The 23,565-nt window shown below is 43.8% G+C and overlaps 1 protein-coding gene across 32 annotated transcripts in view; it reads left to right on the top strand.

The window, feature by feature from the left end:
• The window catches only part of SORBS1 (sorbin and SH3 domain containing 1), a 794,498-nt gene that overhangs the window by 705,925 nt on the left and 65,008 nt on the right, over positions 1-23,565 (top strand). For all 32 annotated transcript variants that reach the window (XM_069240476.1, XM_069240479.1, XM_069240480.1 and 29 more), the window contains one exon: positions 17,190-17,384. In XM_069240476.1, the coding sequence (XP_069096577.1) occupies positions 17,190-17,384 (195 nt within the window). The remainder of the gene's footprint in view (positions 1-17,189; positions 17,385-23,565) is intronic.

A 23,565-nucleotide genomic window follows, 5' to 3' on the forward strand; every position in this document is an offset into this window, starting at 1 on the left:
CTGACCTTCCAAATGCAGATGGTCCTCCGATAATATTTTAATCTCGATAGAATTTAGGAATTCTAACATTTCTGTGTCCGAAAATACAGATGTGTCATTATATAGCTCCGCATAATATCTCTGGAACACCTTCCTGATTCCATCCGCATCTGACACTATTTGTCCTTGTTGATCTCTGATCTCTCTAATGACCCCAGCTGCTGTTTTCTGACTTGCCCTTATCGCTAACAGGTGCCCGGATCTTTCTCCGAACTCATACCCTTCAGAGCGTTGCGCCAGATATTTCTCCGCTATTCTTTGTGCAGTAATCTCGTTAATTGCTGCTTTAGCTATAGCGACCTGCTCCTGGATCTTGTTTATGTCCTCCCCTGTTTCTATGGCTATAATCAGCTGTCTTTCTGCATCTCTCAGTTTCATATGCAGGTCCTTTACTCTGCTTTGGGATTTTTTCTGCTTCTTAAGACTAAAGCTCAAAGTTTCCCCCCGTACTCCTGCTTTCAAGGTATCCCAGACTATCTCTACTGGGGCTGACCCCTGGTTGAACCCCAAAAACTCGACTATCCAATTTCTCATATAGTCACAGTACTCAAGATCCTTAAGGAGCCCTCTTTCGAATGTCCACCTCCTGACTTTATTCTCAAGCCCATCCACCTCCAAGTCAAATACTAATGGGTTGTGATCTGATATAATCTGCGGAAATAATTCCATCCTTCCATGCGTTAAAAATTTGGGGGATGTCAAGAAAAAATCAAGTTGCGCCAACTTCGCATGAGGGGCTGAATAGTAAGTATATCCATGGTCTGGATCGCATAACTTTACCCAAGCATCCACCAATCCTAACTCCTTCTGGATACCAACCATTGCCTTAAATACACGAGGCTTACGCCCCTGATATTTCTTGGTTGTGGGTGCTAATAGATCCTGCAATCCATCCCAAGAACCATTGAAATTGAAATCACCACAAAGAATATACGGGGAGACCAGCCTGTTAGTTCTATAGCAAGAGTGTCCATTACTGCTGGGTCGTCAGTGACTACCCCATATACAGAGCTTAGTGTAAAGCTACCTTTTCCGTAGCAACATTCTACAATCGCCCATCTCCCGTTCCTGTCAGCCTTCTGTCTAGCAAATTTTAGTTTATTACTCCGGTCCAATATTACCACCCCTTTGGTTCTAACATCTTATTCTGAGCAAACTATCATTCTCATACCGAGTGACCCTAGAATTCTGCAGTTTTTATGCTCCACATCTGTCTCTTGTAGGCAGTAGACATCAGCCTTAAGAGTTTTTAAATCTTCTGCAACTTATGTTAATTGAGGCAATTCGAAGTCTAGTCATTTTCTATTCTTCTTCTTCTTTTCTACCTGACTGAGTGGGATCTTGAATTCCCTTCTCCGTTTCCTCCCCTGTCCCCGTCCTTGTACTTCTCTTGCTTTCCCATTCCCCTCTCCCCCCCTTCCCCTGTGCACTACCCTACTCCTCAGCCCCTCTCCCATCCCCATCCCCATCCCCTCCCCCCTCCCCACACCACTCCCATCCACCCCCATCCCCCCCCAGGACTGGTTGGGATCTCCCCCCCAGCCAGCCCCCCCCATCCTGTTGAGCAATCAGACCCCCGTTGGCCTGAGTGTTGGTGTTGTATACATGTGGGCCGCCCGCCCACCCCCGAATTTGCTTACTATCTTAATATCTCTGACCCCTATTACTTGAGCCCCATCAGATATTCTTTTGCTTGGATTTCTGATGGAAATACTCTTACTTTCCCATTCACTACCGTTTTAAGGCGAGCTAGGGCCATCAGATAGGCCTCCCCCCCTTGTCTGAAAACGGTTTAATGAGCTGTCGGAGCCGCCATCTCCATTCAACGGTTATGTGGCAAAAATCCGGCAGAGTGAAAAAAGTAACCCTTTCTACACTGCGTGGGGCATTAGGACGAGCTTTATCAAAAATAGCCTGCCGTAACAAGTAATTGCCAAAAAAGACCAAAATAGCTCTAGGGTATTTGGGTTCTGCAAGCTGTCCTCCTTCCCGCCGGGTTGCCGAAAACCTATGGACACGCTGAACCTCGTTGTCCCAATCCCAATTACCCAGTTCCGGAAAGGCTAAGAACTTAATCATGTAGGCCCGAATGTCACTCCCTTCCAGCCCTTCGGCTATGCCCAAAAAACGTAAATTATTTCTTCTCTGTCGATTCTCAAAATCTTCCAGTTTCCACATTACATCAGTCAGTTGGCCATCCCGCGTGGCACTCTGTTGTTTAAGGGCGTCAACGTCCTCTTCGACTGCTACTATCCTTTCGTCCATCGAGCACAGCTTAGCTTCAATTTCGGTACATGACTTTGCAACCTTACGAACTGTTACTTGCAGGCACTTTGTAACAACCCTTGCACTGCGATTTTCAATCCTGGTCTCTGTTTGACGTTCTTTAATTGAGTTGTATATCGACTGCAGCATCCCAGAATCAGCGCCAGCCAAACATACGCTGCTTGTAGGACCTCCTGTACTTCCTTCCATATTGTTGTTGACCAGCTGCTGACCACTTGTGGCAGGTGTATCTGTTAGTCTAATGCCAGAGTAATCCCACTTTAAAGTCTTGCTACCAGTAGATGTAGAGAATTTGAGGCCCTCCTGGGGGCCGGGCCGTATTTTTGTACACTTCCCCTGCCGCCGCAGCTGCCGTACTGTGGGTTCATTGCTTGATGATATATTTCCAGTCTCTGAGGTTTCACTGCTTCCAGATTCGCTGAAGCTATGCTCACCACTACTGAGATCGGATTCTTCTGTCAGAGAGTAAAATTTATCGCTACTGTCTTTAGCCCAATCCAAGGGTTTCAGGTCTTTTTCAATTACCTTATCCCATCCTTTTGGGTTTAATGGCATATTTTGCAATTGTTCAATACCCGATGTGGCAATTGAATCACTTGTAGCTCCTACCCTGGTTTGGTTTTCAGATCACTGCGCTTGAGGCTGCTCTCTTCTGGCGGGGGCCCCTCTCCTTCCTTCTTATTACTGTGCTGTTGTCCAGGGCCCCTGACAGATCTTGACTACCCTGTGTAGCTTTTATAAGGGGTTCATTACTTTCAATAAGAGTCTTCTCGCTGCAAGTATCCGAGGGGATAGTTTCTGTCACAAACGGATTGGTTTCGGAGGGGGGGGATGTGTGTACAGTACAGCTTTCTTGCGCTCCCCTTGCAAGAAAAGACATAATAGTAGATTGACTATTGCCTTTCCCCCTAACCTCCGAAAGGGGGGTGACGTTGTCATTGGTCTTGGCGTCTTTCCCCGGACCAGACGTATGTTTCCCGGTTGGTTTGCCCGTTGTCGATATGGGGCGCATGTTTGCTCCAGGAAGGTCACCTTTATCTCTTCCTATACGTGTTATTTTGGATCCATCCATCTTATCTCCAGAGTTCCGAGCCGTTTTTGGTGCCATACTTATTTTCAGGGCGTGAGGTAGCACTATCACAAATCCAGCTAGTCCTGCTACTGCCGCTATCACATCGTATATCACCTGTTTAATAACACCCCTTACAGGCTGAGAGGGAGTGCGCGGGTAACTCAATCAATCAATCAATCATATTTATTGAGCGCGCTACTCACCCGTGAATGTCTCAAGGCGCTAGGGGGTGGGGGTCACTGCTGCTCGAAGAGCCAGGTCTTGAGCTGCCTCCGGAAGGCGATGTGGTCCTGGGTGGTCCTGAGGTGGGCTGGGAGGGAATTCCACGTCTTGGCTGCCAGGTAGGAGAAGGATTTCCCACCTGCAGTGGTTCGGCGGATTCGAGGGATGGCGGCGAGGGCGAGGCTGGTGGAACGAAGTTGACGGGTAGGCGTGTAGAAGGTGAGGAGACGGTTGAGGTATTCGGGGTCCTTGTTGTGGAGGGCTTTGTGTGCGTGGGTGAGCAGCCTGAAGGTGATCCTTTTGTTGACGGGTAGCCAGTGCAGGCGTCTCAGGTGGGCGGAGATGTGGCTGCGGCAGGGTATGTCGAGGATGAGGCGTGCAGAGGCGTTTTGTATTCGCTGAAGACGTTTCTGAAGTTTTATGGTGATTCCTGCGTATAGGGTGTTTCCGTAGTCTAGGCGGCTCGTGACGAGGGCTATGCCGACCTGTATATCAAACAACATTGGGACTCCCCAACACTCGTTTTTTTAAGTTATGACCATTGACCTTGAGAAGAGCATATTCCAGCAGAAATCTGGCGATTCATTGAGGTACCCCCACAGGTAAGATGGCCCCTACTGTAAAAGTGAGTAGCAGTTTCGAGTAGTGAGCAATGATGATTCCCTTGATAAATGTCTTAATATTCTTTAAAACCATTTCAGTTTCAGTTTTTTAACATTGACGTCAAAAGTGTGCTTATAGAGCAATTTAATGTACTTAGTTTTGCTTTACCTGCTTGTTAATTTGATAAGGAGCAGTTCAATTGAGGTGGGTACCGCCGAAAAGCCTGCCCTTTAAATCCCATTCATTAGGCTCCTAGTGCCTCATTTACTGTCCAATGCTCCTGACCAAGACCAATAGCTTGCTCCCCTTGCCCCCTCCTCTTACTTGGTTTCGCTGGATACAGTAAAAGAAGCAGAGCGGGGGAACCATTCTCCTTGCAGCGCTTTCCCCCCTCCAATCCAAGATCCGGGGTTGAGGGCCAGTGTGGCCCAGCCTCGTGGAGATCGTGTCTGCAGCCGGAGCTCGAGCCCCCTTCCCCGAAGCAGCTCTCCGGTGCGCAAGGTCTCCGGCACGCAGAGTCGCTGGGGCCGCAACTGTTGTTGCCGCGGTCGCCTCCGCTCACATGTGAACACCGCCGGCATTCCAGAGATAGGAAGCGGCTCCTCTACCCCCGTTTCTGCGTCCCATACTGCGTGGACGCGGCGCGGACAGCCGGCATCGGAATCCAGGGTGGGCGAGGCAGACGAGCCTCGCAGCTATATGGCATCCATGTTGCTCCCTCAAAAAGTATTTACTCTCCATCTATCTATAATAATTGCTTTATTAATACTAACCTGGTTTTTGAGTACTAAATTCTTTAGCTGTATTAATATTGGGATTTAAAACATTTTTATAAAACGGTGCTTAAAACATGTTATGATAAATTAAAGAATGTCAATAAATTAAAAACCTCAGCATTCCTAGGGTTATTGGAGAGCTTACATAAATAATAAAGTCTTCAAGCACAAGAAATGTCTCAACCTTGAAGAAGTATGTATGGAGTGCCCCTCTAACCATGCAAAATACCCGATCAATAAAGCTGTGGTCGATAAATTAGACAACATCCCTTTGCTTTTTCAAAGTTTTTTTTGCAAACTTGATTTATTTATTTTCTCTTTAGACGACATGGAATGCACTTGATACACAGCAAGTAACATATCATATTAGATATCTACTCGATGATCGGGAAGGGAGGGCTCCCAAGTTCAAAGGCCCACTGGGGGCAGGCACTAAGTGCTATCAAGTAGATTTCTGGCAGTGAGGGTGGTGACTATATGGAGAGGGTGTATCACAGTTGTCTAAAGCATCATCTAGATGGTGGATGTATCAGTTTGTGAAACCAGGTATCTCATGAAGGCTTCCCAAATATCATGGAGTCAGGCTGAGGGTGCTGCAGCTCTGCATAATTGGCAGCGCGTATTTGGGACATCAGCATCTTTCAGCCAGTTGACAGTCATGGGGGCTATCATCCAGCTGTAAGACAGTTACTTCCTCGCAAGCACGAGCAGCACCCCCACCAGTCTCATGACTGGGCTTGGGACTTGATTGGTGTAGCCTAATAACACAGTCAGAGGAGTGCAACCAATGTTCATGTCTACTGTGTTTGGAAGGATGTGGCAGACTGCCGTCCAATGTTGTTTGTATTGGTGGGCATCAGTGGAATCAGCTCACGGTGTCACAGGGCAGTGGGGACATCATGCTTGTTTCTCCGGGTATAGTTTTTGTAAATATTGTGCTGTGCAGTGTAGCCTGTGATTTAAGTTAATAGTAGTAGTTTGTGTTTTAGTTAATTGAGACAAGTTTAGCTTGTGTGCATCAGTATTTCCAAGTTGCTATACTACTATCATTTGCAAGGTCGGCCTTCTACTTCTCCAGAGCCCGGAGATCCATAGCGGACATGATTCTGTAAACACTATGTATAGTGTAGATAGCCAACCTCGACGTTCCAGCCTCTGGAGGAGGTGTTTGAGCTGTGGAAATTCAGGAGGTTTGTTGAGAACGGTGGTCCAGGGAGATACCACCGCATGTCGCAAATGCCTCTAGTCAGATACGTCAAGGGAGTTGGTGGGTCTGTTCGCTTGTACCTTATCTAATATTTCAGCTCCTGTAAATAGAGAGATGGGGGACAGAAATCATATTCAATGTATCTTTGTAAAATAACTGCGACTACACCTCCTCTGTTTACAAATTGATCTGTGTTTAGGATTTCATATCCTGATAGGCCAAGGTCCTCTAGTATAGGATTGTAAATAATGGGGAGTCTAGTCTCCATAAAAGAAACAACACGCATTTGCACTGCAATTTGTTTTGCATTTACTTGAGTTAGAGTTATTGGCATTGTGAATTCATAATTGGACTTTTCTTTTCACATAAATTGATCAACCCTGTCTCATAATTTGGTCTTCTCCTGCCATGTAATTTCAGTGGCCCTGCATATAACTAAAACACTTCCATTTACCTTCTTCCTCTATCTGCAGCAAAAATGAAAATGGTGCCATTTAGCATCCTAATGTAAATCTGCCATGCTAATTCCAATAGAATACCACCTTCACCACCCGACCATCAGAGTTGCTGGCTGGCTACCACAATTACCAAAAAAAAAGGCATAAGACAGCCACAAGTGATGGGCGTGGGATGGAAGTGGTTAAAAGTCCACAGATTGATAACAGGTTGGAAAGCGTTTGCGCACTCAACCTAAAAATGAACATTTGCTATTATTAAAGGACTAACAACAAGTTTTGCCTAGCTATGCTGCGAGTCTGCAGAGGTATTAGCCTGGACTTGGTGATTAAAAGCAAGTAAAATCACTCAAAAGTACCTAATTTCGGAATGCTTCTGCTTTTAAAAATAAATGGACAATAAAACACAATGGGGCATCCTTGCTCCACATTTGCATATTTCTTTTTACGCAAATGTGGCCCAACGAGGACAAAAACACCACGCCATATTTACAAAGCGGTGCAGTGCTTGCATTACGTCACTTTGTAACCCTTTGCGCCACATCATGCCTGCGCCAGGCATAATGTATGCAAGGGGGGTGTTCCGACGCTAGGGTGGGCCATAAAAATGTTGCAAAGGAATCTAGGAAACTCCTTTGAACCATTTTTATCTGCATTTTTTAAAGCCTTCTAAGTGCAGGCGTTAAACAGAAGGTCCCATTGAATACAGTGGGCCTCTGGCTGCTTTGCAGTATTAGCGCCATAATATTTTACGCTAATCCTGCAAAGCGCTGGACTATCGTAAAAAATTATGATACTGGTCACTTATTGCCATGGTGCGCCGTATTTTAAATACGGTGCACACATGGTAGCGTTAGGGGGGGGCGCTAAAGGGTGTAAGAAAAGTGGGGCTACACTAGATGCAGCGCCACTTTTCGTAAATCTGCCCCAAAGTTTTCTGTCTGTAATCATGTGCAAAAAATCGGTAGGTAGGATATATGAACCTTAGTTATGAACCTTCATGTACCCTTTGGCAGTTGTTTACCAAGAACGGCCAATAGTGCGAACATGAGAAGTTCTCTCTTCTTGTCAGTGCGCGGTCACTTGTACTACAGATAGGTCCTACGAAAGCACCCCGTCGCAATTCCAAACAGAAAACACAATTAATTTTAATATAATCACTGATTTATATACTGACATTCTGGATATTTATAAACAAGTCCCTTCTCTTTGAGCCGATGTGAGAAGGTGTACCAAATAGGCATACAAAAAATGGAGAAATATTAAAATATAAGGACGAAATATGTAATGTAAGGGTCGTGGGTTTCACTTTAAATTTGTAATCATCAGTGTGTGTGTGTGTGTGTGTGTGTATATATAAGGATGAAGTATATTTATTCGTTTTAATCCTGTGCTGCCATCTAGTGACCAACGTAAGCATTGCTCAGTACTACAGTCAACTACTCGAATTTACAATAATGCCGACCTGTGTCAAACAGTGAGGTCATGTTAAGCGATAAACAGGATAACTCAGGATAGAAAATAATACATAAGAACTGTCTCGGTGGATATTAAGAGCAGGCTATTCATTAGAAAGAGAAGAGAAACGTTATAGAGGTTCGGCAGAGGTATATCTTTGTCAGTGAGTTTAAGGGCGAGCGAATCTAATGTTTTTCTAACAACCACTACAGCGAACCCAATTAACAAAAAAGCCAACGCATTTCTGCTCTCCCGCAGCCATGGAGTGTGAAGGAAAGACAAAGGAAAACAATGTGACATAAGTGGTGCTCATGCGAAGCGCTCCAGTACCCTATAGAGTAGCACTGTATCAAACGTTAAAGCACCATAGAGCACGAAGGGAGAGATAAAATTAAAAAAGTGGTTTGCCACAATAAAGCATATTGGCAAAGGTGCAATTATCCATGTAACAGGGGCAGTCTGCAAGGCGGTGATAAAAGCGCCCCAAGGCGGGACAAACTAAAGAACAACAAATGGAAGTGATGGGCGTGAAGTGGGCCTGGGTAAACCCCACAAATACATTACAACACGTCGGAAAGCAGCTTGAATGGTGCTATGCTCGACCTAATAATAAGTGGAGGTTCTCATTGGTAATTGAAGCATTAACAGTCGTTCTGTTTTTCACAGTGGATCGCACATTAGCGACTCCTGCTAATCAGCTAGTGAAAAATGTTGATTTTATGGCTCCATAGTGTTAGATTTTGAGGTGGCCTTTTCATAATGATGTGAGCCTGATAAGTTTTAATTTTGAAGTCTGTTTTTAGGTTAATCATTCAGCACATATTCACTTCCAAATAAAGCAAAGAGAGACTCACCAGAGTCGACAGTTTGAACTAGATTGGGGATACAAGTGTTGGCAAGGTGGGTTCCTGACTGCATTCGGGTGCAGATGGGCACAGATCAGCTTGTCTTAGGCATGCCCGCTGTCTGCGTCTGCCCAGCAGGAGACTTTGTATGGCCTCAGGTGTACGACTCTCGTTCGAGAGAAGGAACTGATGCCACTGCCACCACCCGAAATCAGGCTGGAAAAGCAGGGAAAGCAGCCAAAAAATGTACTGCCAACAGATCCAACCTAAAGTAACAAAAGAAAGAGACAAGGCAACCGATCTCTGAGAGGATGCAAGAAAGTAAAATAAACAAGGCTAAAATCTAGTTAAAATAAACAACAAGGACTGGAGGTCCAGGCATCTTGCAGTTTTGTTACTAGAAAAATAATATGGACGGTGATATTAAATGTGGTTTAGCAGTGAAAGGGATCGGTTTAATTTTTAATTTAAAAATATTTTCTTCCTGTGCTGCAGCTACCATTCTATGCCCCCAACACTTTACTTTCTCTCGAGAGCAAGAAGTAACGTTACTGACCCTCCCCTAACTCCGGTGGGACAGGTAGAAAATGTGGCCCAAAGAAATCTACTGCCAACACGTCCAAACTAAAAAAATAAATGACATAAAAATAAGGGAATCACGATACCCTTTGAGAGGGTGCAAAGAAAATTTAAAAAATAAGAAAATCAAGTCACAATAACGGAAGAGGACTGGAGATACAAGCAAGCCTTCTTATCGTACGAGCTAAAAATGTGGATGTTAACATTGCAAGCATCTGCTTGCTTTTCAGATTAAGAATCTGTTGAGTTCTGCGGCTGGTAGCTATGCAGATCAGGATGCCCTAGAGAGTCAGGAATAGAGATAGCTTCATGAACCCCAAGGCTGAGTGCCCGCAGAACTATCCCTGACTGGCATAGGAGAAGTGAGCTAAATTAACACACACTTCCTGGCAAAATATTGCGATGCGACTCAGTCATAAGGTGAACTTTCTAAAGATGACTGAAAGTGTCAAGGTCCCGCTGTAGTGCGAAACCTAGTTTGCAGGAACAGAAATATGTTAAATCACAAGTATGGAAGTCGAGCTTCCATACTAGACCAGAATTACGTTTTAGTCCAGTTTGAAGAATGATGAAACTCTGCTGATTTCACATCCCACTGAGGGCAGTTCCAACCTCCCAGACTAAAAAGTACCAAAATGCATTTGCTAAGAAATGGCATTTCATCATTAAAAAGCACATTATGTATGTGAGATTGGGGTAAACAGACCAGGTCCCATCAAAAGGGTTGAAAAGACAGTCACATCTTGATGTCATTTCATGACATTATAAAGTTTCTAGAGATATTTTGACGTAAATATTCCTTAGTTCTGACTAAGAAAGAGATCTTTCTGTCTTGAGGGTGTGCGGGGGGGCATTATCTACCCACTGGCAGTAAGAAACATCTTACAGAGTAGCATTAAGAGAATCACTATTACCTTTGGAAGTCACTGCTGTTGCACTTAGGACAGTTCTTCTGTTTGAACATCATTATGAGCCATAGTGTTCCATACTGCCTGTTACTGCTCTGTAGGTAATTGACAAATCCTGCTCCTGTTCAGGTCGCTGGTTTCTCCCATCTCTGATCGTCTCCTTTAGTACCACTAGGCTTGTCTGACAGTTAAGTGAGATCCTTATAACTGCTGGCCAAATTAGATGCCTTTTTTTTCGCAGAAACTGACACCCAGTAAGGGCATCCTACACGTCAGGGCAGTATGAAATCTGTTAGCATCGACCCCATCTTAATGGAAATCCATTGTCTCCTATTGCCAGACCGCACCATCTTCAAAACCATCTGCGTCATTTACAGAGCTACCACAACCAGTACCCGTGCTTATCTTGCAGATAAGCTAAACAACTCTGGCTGTTCGTGGCATACCCATCGACAGGATACCATCGGACTGCGGACAAAGAAGCTTGAAAAAGAAAAAACAGAGCAGCAGGCCGTTTCCATCTATGCTCCCATGATCTGGAAGAACATCCCCCTATTCACTATGACCACCCCAACACTGCTCCAGTTCAGGAAAGAGTTGAAATGCACCTGTTTAAAAAACACAATGTCACAATGCATTAAGCTACAAATGAGACGCCTCTCCTATCACTCGTTGACTTTATACTTATCTTTGACACTGTACAGCACTAAACTCGCTTTCTTTTCTATAGGTTTGCGCTAATAAATACCACACACATACATACATGAATTGTTTACATACAAACTTAGCTGTTGGAATGGTGTTATCGTGGAGGATTGTCTTATCTGGAATAGCTTTACTAAATTGTGCTGCAAGAGAAGTACAATTACCTTGCTTGGACTATTTAAGAATACTGTAATTTCTACCTCTCAGAGTACAAAAGAATGTGCAAGTTTATACAATGATATGTTCAAAATTCGTCTTCGGTTTCTTTTCTTTATGTTGTGTTAACATTAAAAGGCCTCTTAGAACAACAGTCTTGCAGAATGTTATAGTCAGAGCCACTGGAGTTCCGTGGCTTTGCAGCTATGGTGTTTTCCTGCATAATTATGGATTTGACACATGTGCCACATTAACAATCATCTTCTGCACAGCAGCTGATTTTAACAAATAAATTTAGTTTCTTTCTTGAATGGATCAAAAGTTTCTAAAAGCATGGCAACATACATTTTGTGCAGTAAAAAGCACCTCACAATGGTGGACTGGTCAGCTTTCTTTTACTTTTCACTATATTTGGGGTGTTAAACTGGTAACATTAATGTGAAACCTATGCCGAGGAAGGGTTAAGAAGTGTGATATTGGCAAAATAATTAATTAATGCTATCACAAAATGTGCAGCATTTGCCACATAAATTGCCTTTCCTTGAACATGAATTATTTAGTGCTGCTACATTATTTTGACCCCCGCTTCTGTATAATTCCAGTAGCCTGAGTATTCTACATGTCATATTTATTATGTATCACACTAGGAGATACTTTGGGCTTCAAGGCACTAGATCTTAAAAAGAGATGCAACATGTTTAGGATTCCTCTTAAGTTTCAGTGCCCACTGAAAATAGAGCAGTATCTGTGAAGGAAACAAAAACTTAAACAAAAAATGACTAGAGAAACAAAATATTTACATGAAAAAGAAGGAACCATTTCATACCCTTTCCTAATTAGTTTTACGTATTTTCATTTTTCTTTGCTACTTCTGCCAAAACCTTGTCTCCCAGTCCAGCAGATTGAAATGTTTATCTTTATAGCAAACAAAGGCTGAAAGGTGATCTGCTAACATATGTGTCTGATGGTGTACCCGTGTGCAACTACTTTGAAAACGTTTGAACTGTTATTTTTTGCTACATATCTGTACATTTTGCAACAGATTGTGGATTATGCAGCGAGTGTAGTAAAATCGTGTTTACACAGGAAAAGCCACAACTGCCCAGTGATTATTTTTCTTGTGGCCCTGCATGTAAGGTTCAAAAGGAACAGTGTACCTTTTGTGCTTGTAAAGGCACTTAAGAGGAATCACTAGGTTTATTTTTAAGGTGGTTCTGCGTTGCTCTGACAACACAGATGTTCATTGTTAAGACTACTGGCAAAGGTATTTACTTCATTAAAATATTAACTTAAGTATAATAACCATGTTTATCATTGATGTGATATTCACTGCCCATGACTTGATCCACCTTTACAGGGAAGCGCACACTGCTTTGCACATGTTCCACTGTTGTGTGCATTTTCTGTTACCACCATGATAAGGTATCACAGGCAGTTTAGTCCTGACCAGAAGCACTCCCTGCTGCCCCACATGTGTCGGCCAAAGCCCCCCAGTTCCCACCTGAAGCACGCCTGCACTCCCAGCTCTGGGTCCCAAAAAGCTCAGCCAATGCTCATCAGTCCTGAACTGAAGCATTTCCTGCACGCCTAGCTTTGGACCCATAGACAGCTCAATCAATGCTCCTTTGTCCTGATCTGAAACACTCCCAGTAATACCAGCCCTGTACCCACAGGCAACTCAGCCAATGCTCCTCAGTCTTAATCTGAAGCATTCCTTGTGTTTCTTGCTCTGGCCCACAGGCTGCTCAGTCAATGCTCCTCAGTCATGATCTGAAGCACTCTATTCACTCCTAGCTCTGGACCCATTGATAGCTCCACCAGTGCTCTTCAGTTCTGATCTGAAGCATTCCTTCTGCTTCCTGCTCTGGCCCAAAGACTACTCGGTTAATGCTCCTCAGCCCTGATATGCAGCATCCCCTGCACTCCCAGCTCTGGGCTCACTGATAACTTAGTCACTGCTCCTCAGTCCCAATCTGAAGCATGCCTGCACTCCTAGTTCTTGGCAGCAAACAGCTCATCCAATGCTCATCTATCCTGAACTGGAGCACTTCCTGTACTCCAGCTTTGGGCCCACAGACAGCTCAACCAATAGTCCTCAGACCTGATCTGAAGCACTTCGTGCTCTCCAAGCTCAGGGCCCACTGATAGCTCCACCAATGCTCCTCGGTCTTGATCTGTGCTTCCAGGTCAGCCCACAGACTGCTCAGTCAATGATCCTCAGTCCTGATCCAAAGCACTCCCTGCACTCCTAGCTCTGGGCCTGCAGACAACTCAGCCAGTGCTCCTCAGACCTGATCTGAAGCACTCCCTGTTCTGGGCCCACAAATATGCCAGCCAAAGCTCCTCGGTCCTGAACAGTTAAAATGTGGGGTCCATAGTCGGCACTTTAAATTGTGCCCCTAGTGTTGAAGTATAGCCTTTGCCAACTCGTATTTGCTTTATTGGTTCCTTGAAAATGCTGGTGACAAAATCACCATGGAGACCCACTTTTAGCATTGCCTGAAAGTCATCGACTAATATTTCACAGTTTGAACAATCACAGACGAATTCCATTCCGTTTGGTAAATGAATTTGGTATTCCCTGGGACAGTGAAGATCTACTCACAACGGTAATGTTACCAGAAGTATTTACAAGCATTGGTAAAGCCAATAGGTTTCGCCTATGTGAGAGCTTTTGGCTTTGCCAATGTCTTTTACCCATGTTGTATAGCAGAGTGGCTGTTGTTGAGCATGGTTGAAGGTTAGTGGCATGCCATAGAGTAGAGTGGCATACAGGAGAGTGAAGTAGAGTAGAATAGAGGGAAGCAGCAGAGAGTAGCGTAGAATGGTGTGGGTGGCATAGGGTAGAGTGGCGTACACTGGAATGGTGTACAGTAAAGTGGCATAGAGTAGAGTGGCATACATCAGAGTGACAGACTAGAGTAGAGTGGTGTAAAGTGGAGTAGAGTAGAGTGGCGTAGAGTGGAATGGAGTGGTGTAGAGTGGCGTACAGTAGAGTGGCATAGAGTGCTTTGGAGTGGCATTGTGTGTAGTGGCATGGAGTAGTTTAGAATGTAGTGGAGTGGTGTAGAGTGGCCAGACGTAGTATGGAGTGGTGTAGAGTATAGTGGTGTGGATTAGATTGGTTTAGAGTGGAGTGGCATGGAGTAGAGTGAGGTGGATTGACGTAGAGTAGAATAGAGTGGCATAGAGCAGAATGGTGTAGGGTAGAGTGGAGTAGCATGTGGTGGCATGGAGTGTCATAGAGTGAAAAAGTGAGGAGTGATTTGGCATAGAATAGAGTGGCATGGTGTAGGGAAGAGTGGCATAGAGTGGAGTGGCATGGAGCAGCATTGTATGGAGTGGAGTAGTATGGCTTAGAGTGGAGTAGAGTGGTGTAGAGTAGAGTAGAGTGGCCTTGATAAGAGTTTCATAAAGTGGAGTGGCGTAGAGTGGCTTTGAAAAAAGTGGAATAGCGTAGAGTAGAGTGGACTGGTATGGAATGAAGTAGAGTGGCACAGAGTGGTATAGCATGGAGTAGAGTGGAGTAGCATAGAGTAGCATGGAGTAGAGAGGCATAGAGTGGCAATATGTGGAGTGACGTAGAGTAGAGTGGTATGACAGAGTGGTGTAAAGTAGAGTGGCATAGAATAGAGTGACTTAGAGTGGAATGGAGTAGCGTAGAGTAGAATAGAGTGGCTCTGAGTGGCGTACAATAACGTGGTGTAGAGTGGAGTGTCACAGAGTGCCATGGGGTGGCATTATGTGGAGTGGGGTGGAGTAGTTTAGAGTGGCGTGACGTGGAATGGAGGTGTAGAGAAGAGTGGCATGGATTAGATTGGTTTAGAGTGGAGTGGAATGGAGCAGAGTGGAGTGGATTGTCATAGAGTAGTGTGGCATAGAGTAGCATGGAATTACATATATTGGAATGTCGTAGAGTAGAGTGGAGTAGCATATAGTGCCATGGAGTGTCAGTGGAGCGGAATAGAGTGGAAATGTGAGGAGTGAAGTGGCATAGAATGGCACAGTGTAGGGTGGTGTAGAGTAGAGTGACATAGAGTGGAATGCCGTAGAGTGGCATTAAGTAGAGTGAAGTTGCGTGAAGTGACTTAGAGTGGTGATGAACAGCATATCATGGAGTGGCGGAGAGTAGAGTGGCGTAAAGTAGAGTGCAGTGGCGTGGTGCTAGGCGTAGAGTGTCAATGTGTGGAGTGTTGTAGAGTAGAGTGGCATTGTGTGGAGTGATTCAGAGTGGAGTCAAATGCCATAGAGTGGAGTGATGTAGAGTAGGGTGGCATAGCATAAAGTGGAGTGGAGTGTTGTAGAGTGGCATTGGGTGGGGTGAAGTAGAATGGTGTAGAGTGGCATGGAGCAGAGTGGCGTGGAGTGGTATAGAGTGGCATACAGTGGGGTTGAGTGGAGCAAAGTGAGGCAGAGTAGAGTGGAGATGAGTGGCATAGAGTGCCAGAGAGTGGCATTGTGTAAGTGGAATGGTGTGCAGGGGTATGTTCATCAAAAGAAAAGCAACAGGCTACAAAACAACGCACCTGACCAAAAAAATCCTAAAAATGAAAGATAATTATTAAACTGTCCTTCTTATGTGCACTCAAACTTTTTGCCCGATCGCACGTGCATTGATATTGTTATGCTGCTGAAACTGTGGAGGATTTGCCAAATTTTTTTAATTATGGAGGAATAAAAGACTCTGATGTTGGAGGTATGAACGATTTAAGAGCAACTATTAAATCAATCGAATTTGAGGCCAATTGTTTAGCCCTGAAGAAGTCCTATGTGAGAGGACGAAACGCATTGGCTGTTGCTGTTGTGAGTACATGTAATATTGGATGACGAAAGAGGAAAGCAAAAAAAGAATAAAAGAGAATTTGCACAAATATAAACTAAAGAACTGGACATTTTACATTATTGGCTGTGGTGCACTACCTTTCTTCTAAATGGTGTGCAGTGGTATAGAGTAGAGTTTAGTGGCGTAGTTTAGAGCGCCATAGACAAGAGTGGCGTAAAGTGAAGTGACACAAAGTGCTGTAGAGTGGCATGGTGAGGAGTGGTGTAGATTGGTGTGGAGTGGCATAGAGTAGAGTGGAGTAGTGTAAAGTAGATTGGAGTGGCATAGAGTGAAGAGGCGTAGAGTAGAATGGCATAGATTGGTGTGGAGTGGTGTGGCTTAGAGTGGCATAGGGTGGAGTGGCGTGGAGTGATGTGGACTTCAGTGGTGTAAAGTGGAGTAGCATAGAGTAGAGTGGCATAGAGTAGAACAGTTATGGGTGCAAATAACTGAAGTGTCAATAGAAACAGCAGATAGGGTGAAAGCAACATAAATGAGAAGCTGGGGCGTTGTAGAAAGACGAGGAAGAACACATATACATGGTCTATGCACCAGGAAGAAGCTACCACAAGAAAGGAAGGGAAGCTTTTGGGAAGCTAAGCAATCAAAACATTGCAAATGAGAGGGACAACGAAAACAATTAATGGTGTATGCTGTGGGCATCTTATAAGCCCATTAAGTTGTAAACAATATGTCTCGCCAGACATAGCATGCGCTGTGTAGGTGAAACCTAACAATGAAATAAGCGTTCATTACAGTGCACAGTAGAAAATAAACATTAAGGTTCCAGACGGTATTGTTATTGCCATTTAGAAAAGCAATTCTCTGCCACCTTTCTGCCTTGATGTAGTACCCAGAAGCTTAGAATATTATCATAACATAAAGCTACGCTAGTAGCTTAATTTGCGCCTTGTTTTACATTTGTACCTCTAACATGTTAAACAATTGCTTATCCTTTCCAGTGTGATGCATCTTCGTGATTTATGGCTTGAGAGTGTGCTTAGTACTTAGCACTGACCGCCAAGGGCCTCCTGACTTTCATGTAATTTCCCACAGGGTGAGCGTATTACATTAATCAGACGAGTTGATGAAAACTGGTATGAAGGCAAAGTTTCTGGTACGAACCGGCAAGGTATATTCCCAGCCACATACATTGACATCATCAAAAGGCCACGCGTGAAGAATGCAGTCGACTATCCAGACCTACCATCAACGTATTCCCCAAACCGAAGCACGTCAACCTCACCGCAGGTGCCTTTATTTCTAGTTATCGCCATTTGATTTTGTATTTTAATGACTTTGGAAGATGTTAGCCTTAACCCTGGTGAATAGAATGCAACACGTCCAAGGAACACAATCCAGTCATGTCTGATTTCGTTTGGGATACATTTCTGGTATCAATAACCTATCTGCAGGTTACAGGCAGTAGGGCAAATTCAACCTTTCAGCATTCCAGGGTCATTTAAATGACTACCATCACATTGGGTAATCGTCACAATCCTTTGATCTTTCTACAAAGACGTCAATGTGTGAATGAAACTATATACAACTAGGATATCACCAGTGGCGTCACCCCTCCCCCCCTCTCCCACCCCCCCACTCCCCCACCAGCAGCAACCACTGCAAATCCTTTAACAAGGAAAGGATAATAAACCTAGTTTATTATCCTTTCCTTGTTAAAGGGACGGGCCATGTGGGATGAGTACTGAGTGGTGTGCACTGTGCATTCCCCTCAGTGCGCATGTATGTTTGGCCAGCCATCTCGGGCCGGCCAAACACACATGCGCAGTGCGCTCTCTCCAACCCGGCACTGTTTTGCCGGGCTGGAAAGAGCAGGCACAGGCTCTCAGTTTCCCAGACAATCCTAACGTTGCTTTGAGAAGCGTCATGATTGGCTACAGGACAGGCTGGGAGCATGTGTCTGCCTGGCCAGGTGGGGAGACGACAGAGGTAAGTTTTTTAAAAATTTATTTTTTAGATGTTAATAATGTGTCTGACAAGTCAGTTTGTGGGCTACTTTTGTGGTGCAGTTTTTTGGCTACGTGTGCTCTGTGGTTGTAAACATCTTTAAAACAAGCATTTGCATTGCAACAGGTCTCTCATTTCCTCGAGTTAGATCTAATAGCGTTGTAAATTCCTAACTGGACATTTCTTGCCACATAAATTGAAAATTAAAAGTAAAACAGTTGACATAAGCAAACCAATTGAAAGCGCCACGGCCACCACGAGCATGAACGCGAAGGAGAAACACAAAAGGAAAAATAAGTTTGCTTACAGTCAAACGTATTGGCAAACGTGCAATTACCCATGTAATAGGGTCAATGGCCAAGGAGGTAACAAAACTTCCCCAAGGAGTGACAAATGTAAAGCATTTACCAATGATAGCAAAGGATTTTAAAAAACCAAGCCCATGAACGACTGATAGTGATGGGCGTGCGGTGGGTGTGGTAAAAGCCCACATATAGATTACAGCAAATCAGAGCGCTTGCACGCTCAACCTAAAAATGAATTGGAAAAGGATTTTATCAAAACCTTCATACAGTGCACATTAGAGTTCAAAGTAGGGGAATCTGAATGTCTACATTATGTTCAAATACATCATTGGGTAATGAAACTCGCAATGAAGGAAGCATCAATGATGGATAAAACACCCTTTGAAGCACTCTTCTCATGCCCGCGCTTTGATATGGCAATGATTGAGAGAAGTGAAACTGACACCTTCAGCATGGTGGAAGGAAAAAAAATCCTCCCACTTTGTCTAAAGTGAAAGAGGTCTACTTTGAATAAACGTGATGTCGCGTTTGCAAGCACTAAACATATTCTTCAGATTTCACTACTTAAGGACTTATATTAAAGGAGAGGCAAAGCGTAATAAGAATTATATTTGCAACACAAATTACTCTGGAAATCATCTGCACGCGCTTGAAAAGCAAGAGTGGAGAGTCAAGGAAGCTCGCAGGGGTGGAGTGGGACCACTGCTTAATTTGAGCGTGTTGTTTCCAGTGCGGGGGCACCGCCACTTAATTTTGAGGGCCGGCACTTATTTTTCTGCCTCAAGCATTTACCGCGAGCAATTGACACATGGGAAAGACAGAGGAAGATAAAAACGGAAGGCGTCACAAATGGAAAAAAGCAGAAAGCTGCAAGAGTGAGCTGAGGGGGCAGGAATTGGCTCTAAATGGATTAAAGAAGCCCAAAAAGGCTTCAGGGTTACCCTACCTCAGTATTCCATGCTCGCACATTTAAATGCAGCAGTGGCATGTTTCAGAGTAGAGCTTTGGGCACCTGCACATTTTTATTTACAAATAAAGCACTGGGTGGAAAACAGAAATATACTGCTTACGCTTATAAACTCAATAACACATCCCAGCTGCATGCACTTGCCACACCCACATTCATAAACAGCGAACCACTTGTGAAGAGCTCTCGGTACTGAAAATTAAAATGAAACCAAGGTCTATGAACAAAATTAGACATTGGTTTTCCATGTCAATACCATGTCAGCAGATTACTGCGTAATGCCAATAACAAATTTAATGGTGAAACCAATCAGACCCATTATGGCAGCAACAGATCCCACAAACAAGTTATTGTAGAATCTCTTCATCCCACTAAGATCTCCTGTGGTTTGTACTCTGTTTTAACCTGTACACACCATGTTGATTGCTTTCATTGCAATTTAAAGGATGATCGTACCATACAGTCTGAAAGTCTGAGTTTATCATTTACCAATTCTGTTGCCCATTTAAAAACTAGCCACACAACACTCCCCACAGACCAGGACCTGCAGAAAGTACTAGCGTCACCTCAGATGGCGCATGCACTGTGCACCTCAAAGGGAAACCGCACACTTAACAGCAACTCCAAAGGCACGTGGGATTAGAAGCACAGTACTGTACATGCCTACGCCTACTGTCTATTGGCACTTGTATGTTCACTTACATAGATACCAAAACCTCAGTAATATACATTTTTTAAAACGAAAAAAACATGTCAGCCCAAAAGGGCATTTCCCTTTTATAAATGTCACTGAAAAAAAATGAAATTGCTAAGACATTATGCTATTACACATTAATGGGACACAGGTATCCATGCTGGTTAAAAACTGCCGCCTTCTTACTTTTACTTACCAGCAGGAAGACAAGAAATGATGGTGAAAGATTTCTGTGAGGCCAATCATCAACAAGAAACAAGTTGTACCCGGTCATCGTAACGTGTGGCTGTACAAGAGCCAAGAAAAGTGCTTCGCTGATGAGACAATGCCAGTCACCCTTTGTGCTCCTTTCCCACCCACACCTGATGGCAGGAAAAAAACAAAATGTACCTACCGCTCATGCCCTGCTAAATAGCGTAACAAAAAACAGCACCAGTTTTCTGAAATTCGCTTTGATGTGAGATCATTAACAGAAAAACGTTGCTTTCGTATGCGCGGAATTGAAGCAACTATTAATCTTTCATGCAAAATAAAGCAGGGATGGGAGTCAAGTAAAATAAAGAAAGATACGTATCACAGGCAGGGCGGCTTTCAACTGTAGCGATTCTCAGTACTTGTGGTTCAAGGCGCGTGCTCTGCCAAAGCACTTGATTAGGCCTGGACAGGAGGGAGGGAAGAGCCTTTTGACAGCTCAAAACGGCCGACATTTCAGATCTCCGCTGATCTCGCCCCTTGTCTTTTCGAAAAAACATCAGTTCAAACCTATCAGGAATGAGATTTTTAGGTGCCATGAAGGGAAGTGACTTTGCTGTGTAATCTAAGTAAAGTGGACGTTTGTTCTGGCAGGATGGCAGCCTGTGATCTCAGAGCCTTCTGGGAGGAGACATTGATCTCAAAGGAAAAAAAGGAGATAAGCAATGCCCTGTGTGCGATGTCATGAGTGCTGGCAGGGAGGGTCCCTGGAGAGAGAGAGAGACTCTGCAATGTGATGCAAGGGCATATGGTGTTTGTTGAGTAAAATAAGCTTATTCTGGGAGCCATTTGTTTAATAAATAAGCTTATTTTAGGAGCCGCTTGTGTAGTAAAATATGCTTATTTTAGGAGCTGGGTACGAGGACTGCAATGGAATAAAGCCAAAATAAATATCTGCGACATGGGAGGAGGTGAGGAGAACAGAATGCTGCAATAAAACTCAGGCAGCTACCAGCCCAGCACAGTCAAAGGGGACCACCAAAGAAATGTAAAAAAATAATCCATCACAGCAACAGATAAAGAAACCAAATTGAAACAATACAGTAGTAGGTCACTGCTCTGAAACAGAAAAAGGAGGTAAAAAAAGGCTGAACTGACCACTAGCGAGCAAGACTTTTTAAAGGACACTGCAACCAACAAATTAAATTGCTTCCCTCCACAGTATAAATATACTTAAGTATACACTAGGTCAAACGTTTACGCTCGACCTAAACAAAGACTAAGCAGCAGTAGCAAGCAGCACTGTGCAGGTTGTGGACGCTGTATCTCATCGCATGCAGAATGAATGGGCAGATCACACTTAGTGGATCATAGAGCAGGCATGTGTCAGCGTTTATATCTTCTTCGCTGAAAACGAACATAGTGATTTTCAGTGCCCCATTTCTCTAATATGAACACTCACACTGCTTGCAGGAAGCACAATTATCTGTGGTTCCCCACGCCTCATATATCACCCTGACGGCATATCTTAAAAAACCCAGAGTTGCTTGATTTACAGATGTGGTCCACTTTTATTACTGCCCAGTTTGTAACTGAGGGCCACTTTTATTTTGGTGCCTTCCCCTATTTTGTGCACCAGTCGGACCTGCCTGCTGCTCCTGTGACCTTGTGCTTAAAAGAGTGCCTTGCACGATGCACTGCCTTGCAGAGGTCAGTGTGCGCTGCCTAACATTGGGTTTCTACTGGAACATACTCTTCCAGTGAAAATTCCAAACATAGAAGAATCACACGTACTCAATGTGTGCTGTTCACTATAGCACATATGCAATACATGTTTTTAATTTTTTAGCAATTAAGACATTTTTCCTTTTTAGCATCTGCTTCAAGAAGGCATTAGTTTTTTACACAAAGCCCGGTCTGCTTATCTTAGTAGATCAGGCTTTGCGTTAAAACCTATGGTGTTTCTCCCCCTCTCCCCCCAGTTAAAATATTGTAACACCACCTTGACACAAAGTAATGTAGAGCATTTTTTCTCTGAGAAAAGTGCACCTTTTCTGGACAAAGTGTCTTTGGCTCTAGAAAGTAATTGCAATGTGTCCCTTTGTCTCTCTGCACCGGCGCAGGGCCTTGGTAAATATGGGCCATAATCTGTTCTGTTCTTTTAAATACAATTATAGCTCCGGTGTAATGCTTGTGTTTTCCAGCACCTTGTTGCATTGGTAGGAGATTGACTCTTCAAAGAACATGGTGCACATTAAGGGGCATATTTACAAAAAGTGGCGCATCAGTTCTGATGCGCCACTTTTCAAGCGTCGCCCTGTGCTCCCCTAACGTCACCATGGTGTCACAGTATTTACTATACAGCACACGCTGACGCACGTTAGCATAATAGTGTAATCATTTATGACGCTATTGTGGCGTTTTGCTGGATTAGCACCATAAATTATGGCGCTAGTCCATGAAAGCACAGGGAGGGCGATAGGTTATTATGGGAGCATCACTTTAACGCCTGCCCTAAGCAGGCATTAAAAATGATGGGGCAAAAATGGCGCAGTGAAATTCTGTACATTTCGCTACACCCTTTTTTTGGACCTCTCTGTATGGGAACGCCCCTGGTGAAGGTATAATGTGGCACAAGGGGTAACAAAATGGCGCAATGAATGCATTGCGCCACTTTGTAAATATCGTGCACGGTGGGGGCCTCCTAAACACCTCCTTGGTGTAAAAAACAAATAAATGAAGCTAGGGCGGCGCAACGGGCTTGTAAATATGGCCCTACATGCTTTAAGCACTTTGCTACTGTAGAAATCACTTTGTACTGGCTGATAATATTAAATGTTACCCTTGTTCAGGTATGGATGCAAAAATGAATAAATGCACACCTATTTTGACAGCAAATCAAGTTTCGAAGAGGACTTTGGATCCATCTGTATTAATATTTTGTTTCTGATGCCATGCTTATGCAAAGTCATTCCTATTTCAATAATGTGGAAAATACCTAAACACTTCCTTAATAAGTGGTAGATACAAAGACGAGAAGTTGATTCATTCAGTCTCAGGGTGTGTACCAACTTAGTTTCCAGAGGATCAAATTCAAGGCAGATTTGCAAAATATTGCCCCCCTAATTCTGCTTAGGAAACCTAGTCGGGCAGCTTGTGGTTTTTATGGCTCTTTTTCTCGCAAAGTAAAATAACAAATACACCACCTACACATTGTTTTTTTTAGATATTTCAAGATCTTTTTCTAACATTCTTGTTTAACAATTTTGATTTGATTTGAATTTTCCTTTAAAATTATCCTGTTTG

This window comes from Pleurodeles waltl, chromosome 6 (genome assembly GCF_031143425.1).
Source record: "Pleurodeles waltl isolate 20211129_DDA chromosome 6, aPleWal1.hap1.20221129, whole genome shotgun sequence".
Lineage (NCBI taxonomy): Eukaryota > Metazoa > Chordata > Amphibia > Caudata > Salamandridae > Pleurodeles > Pleurodeles waltl.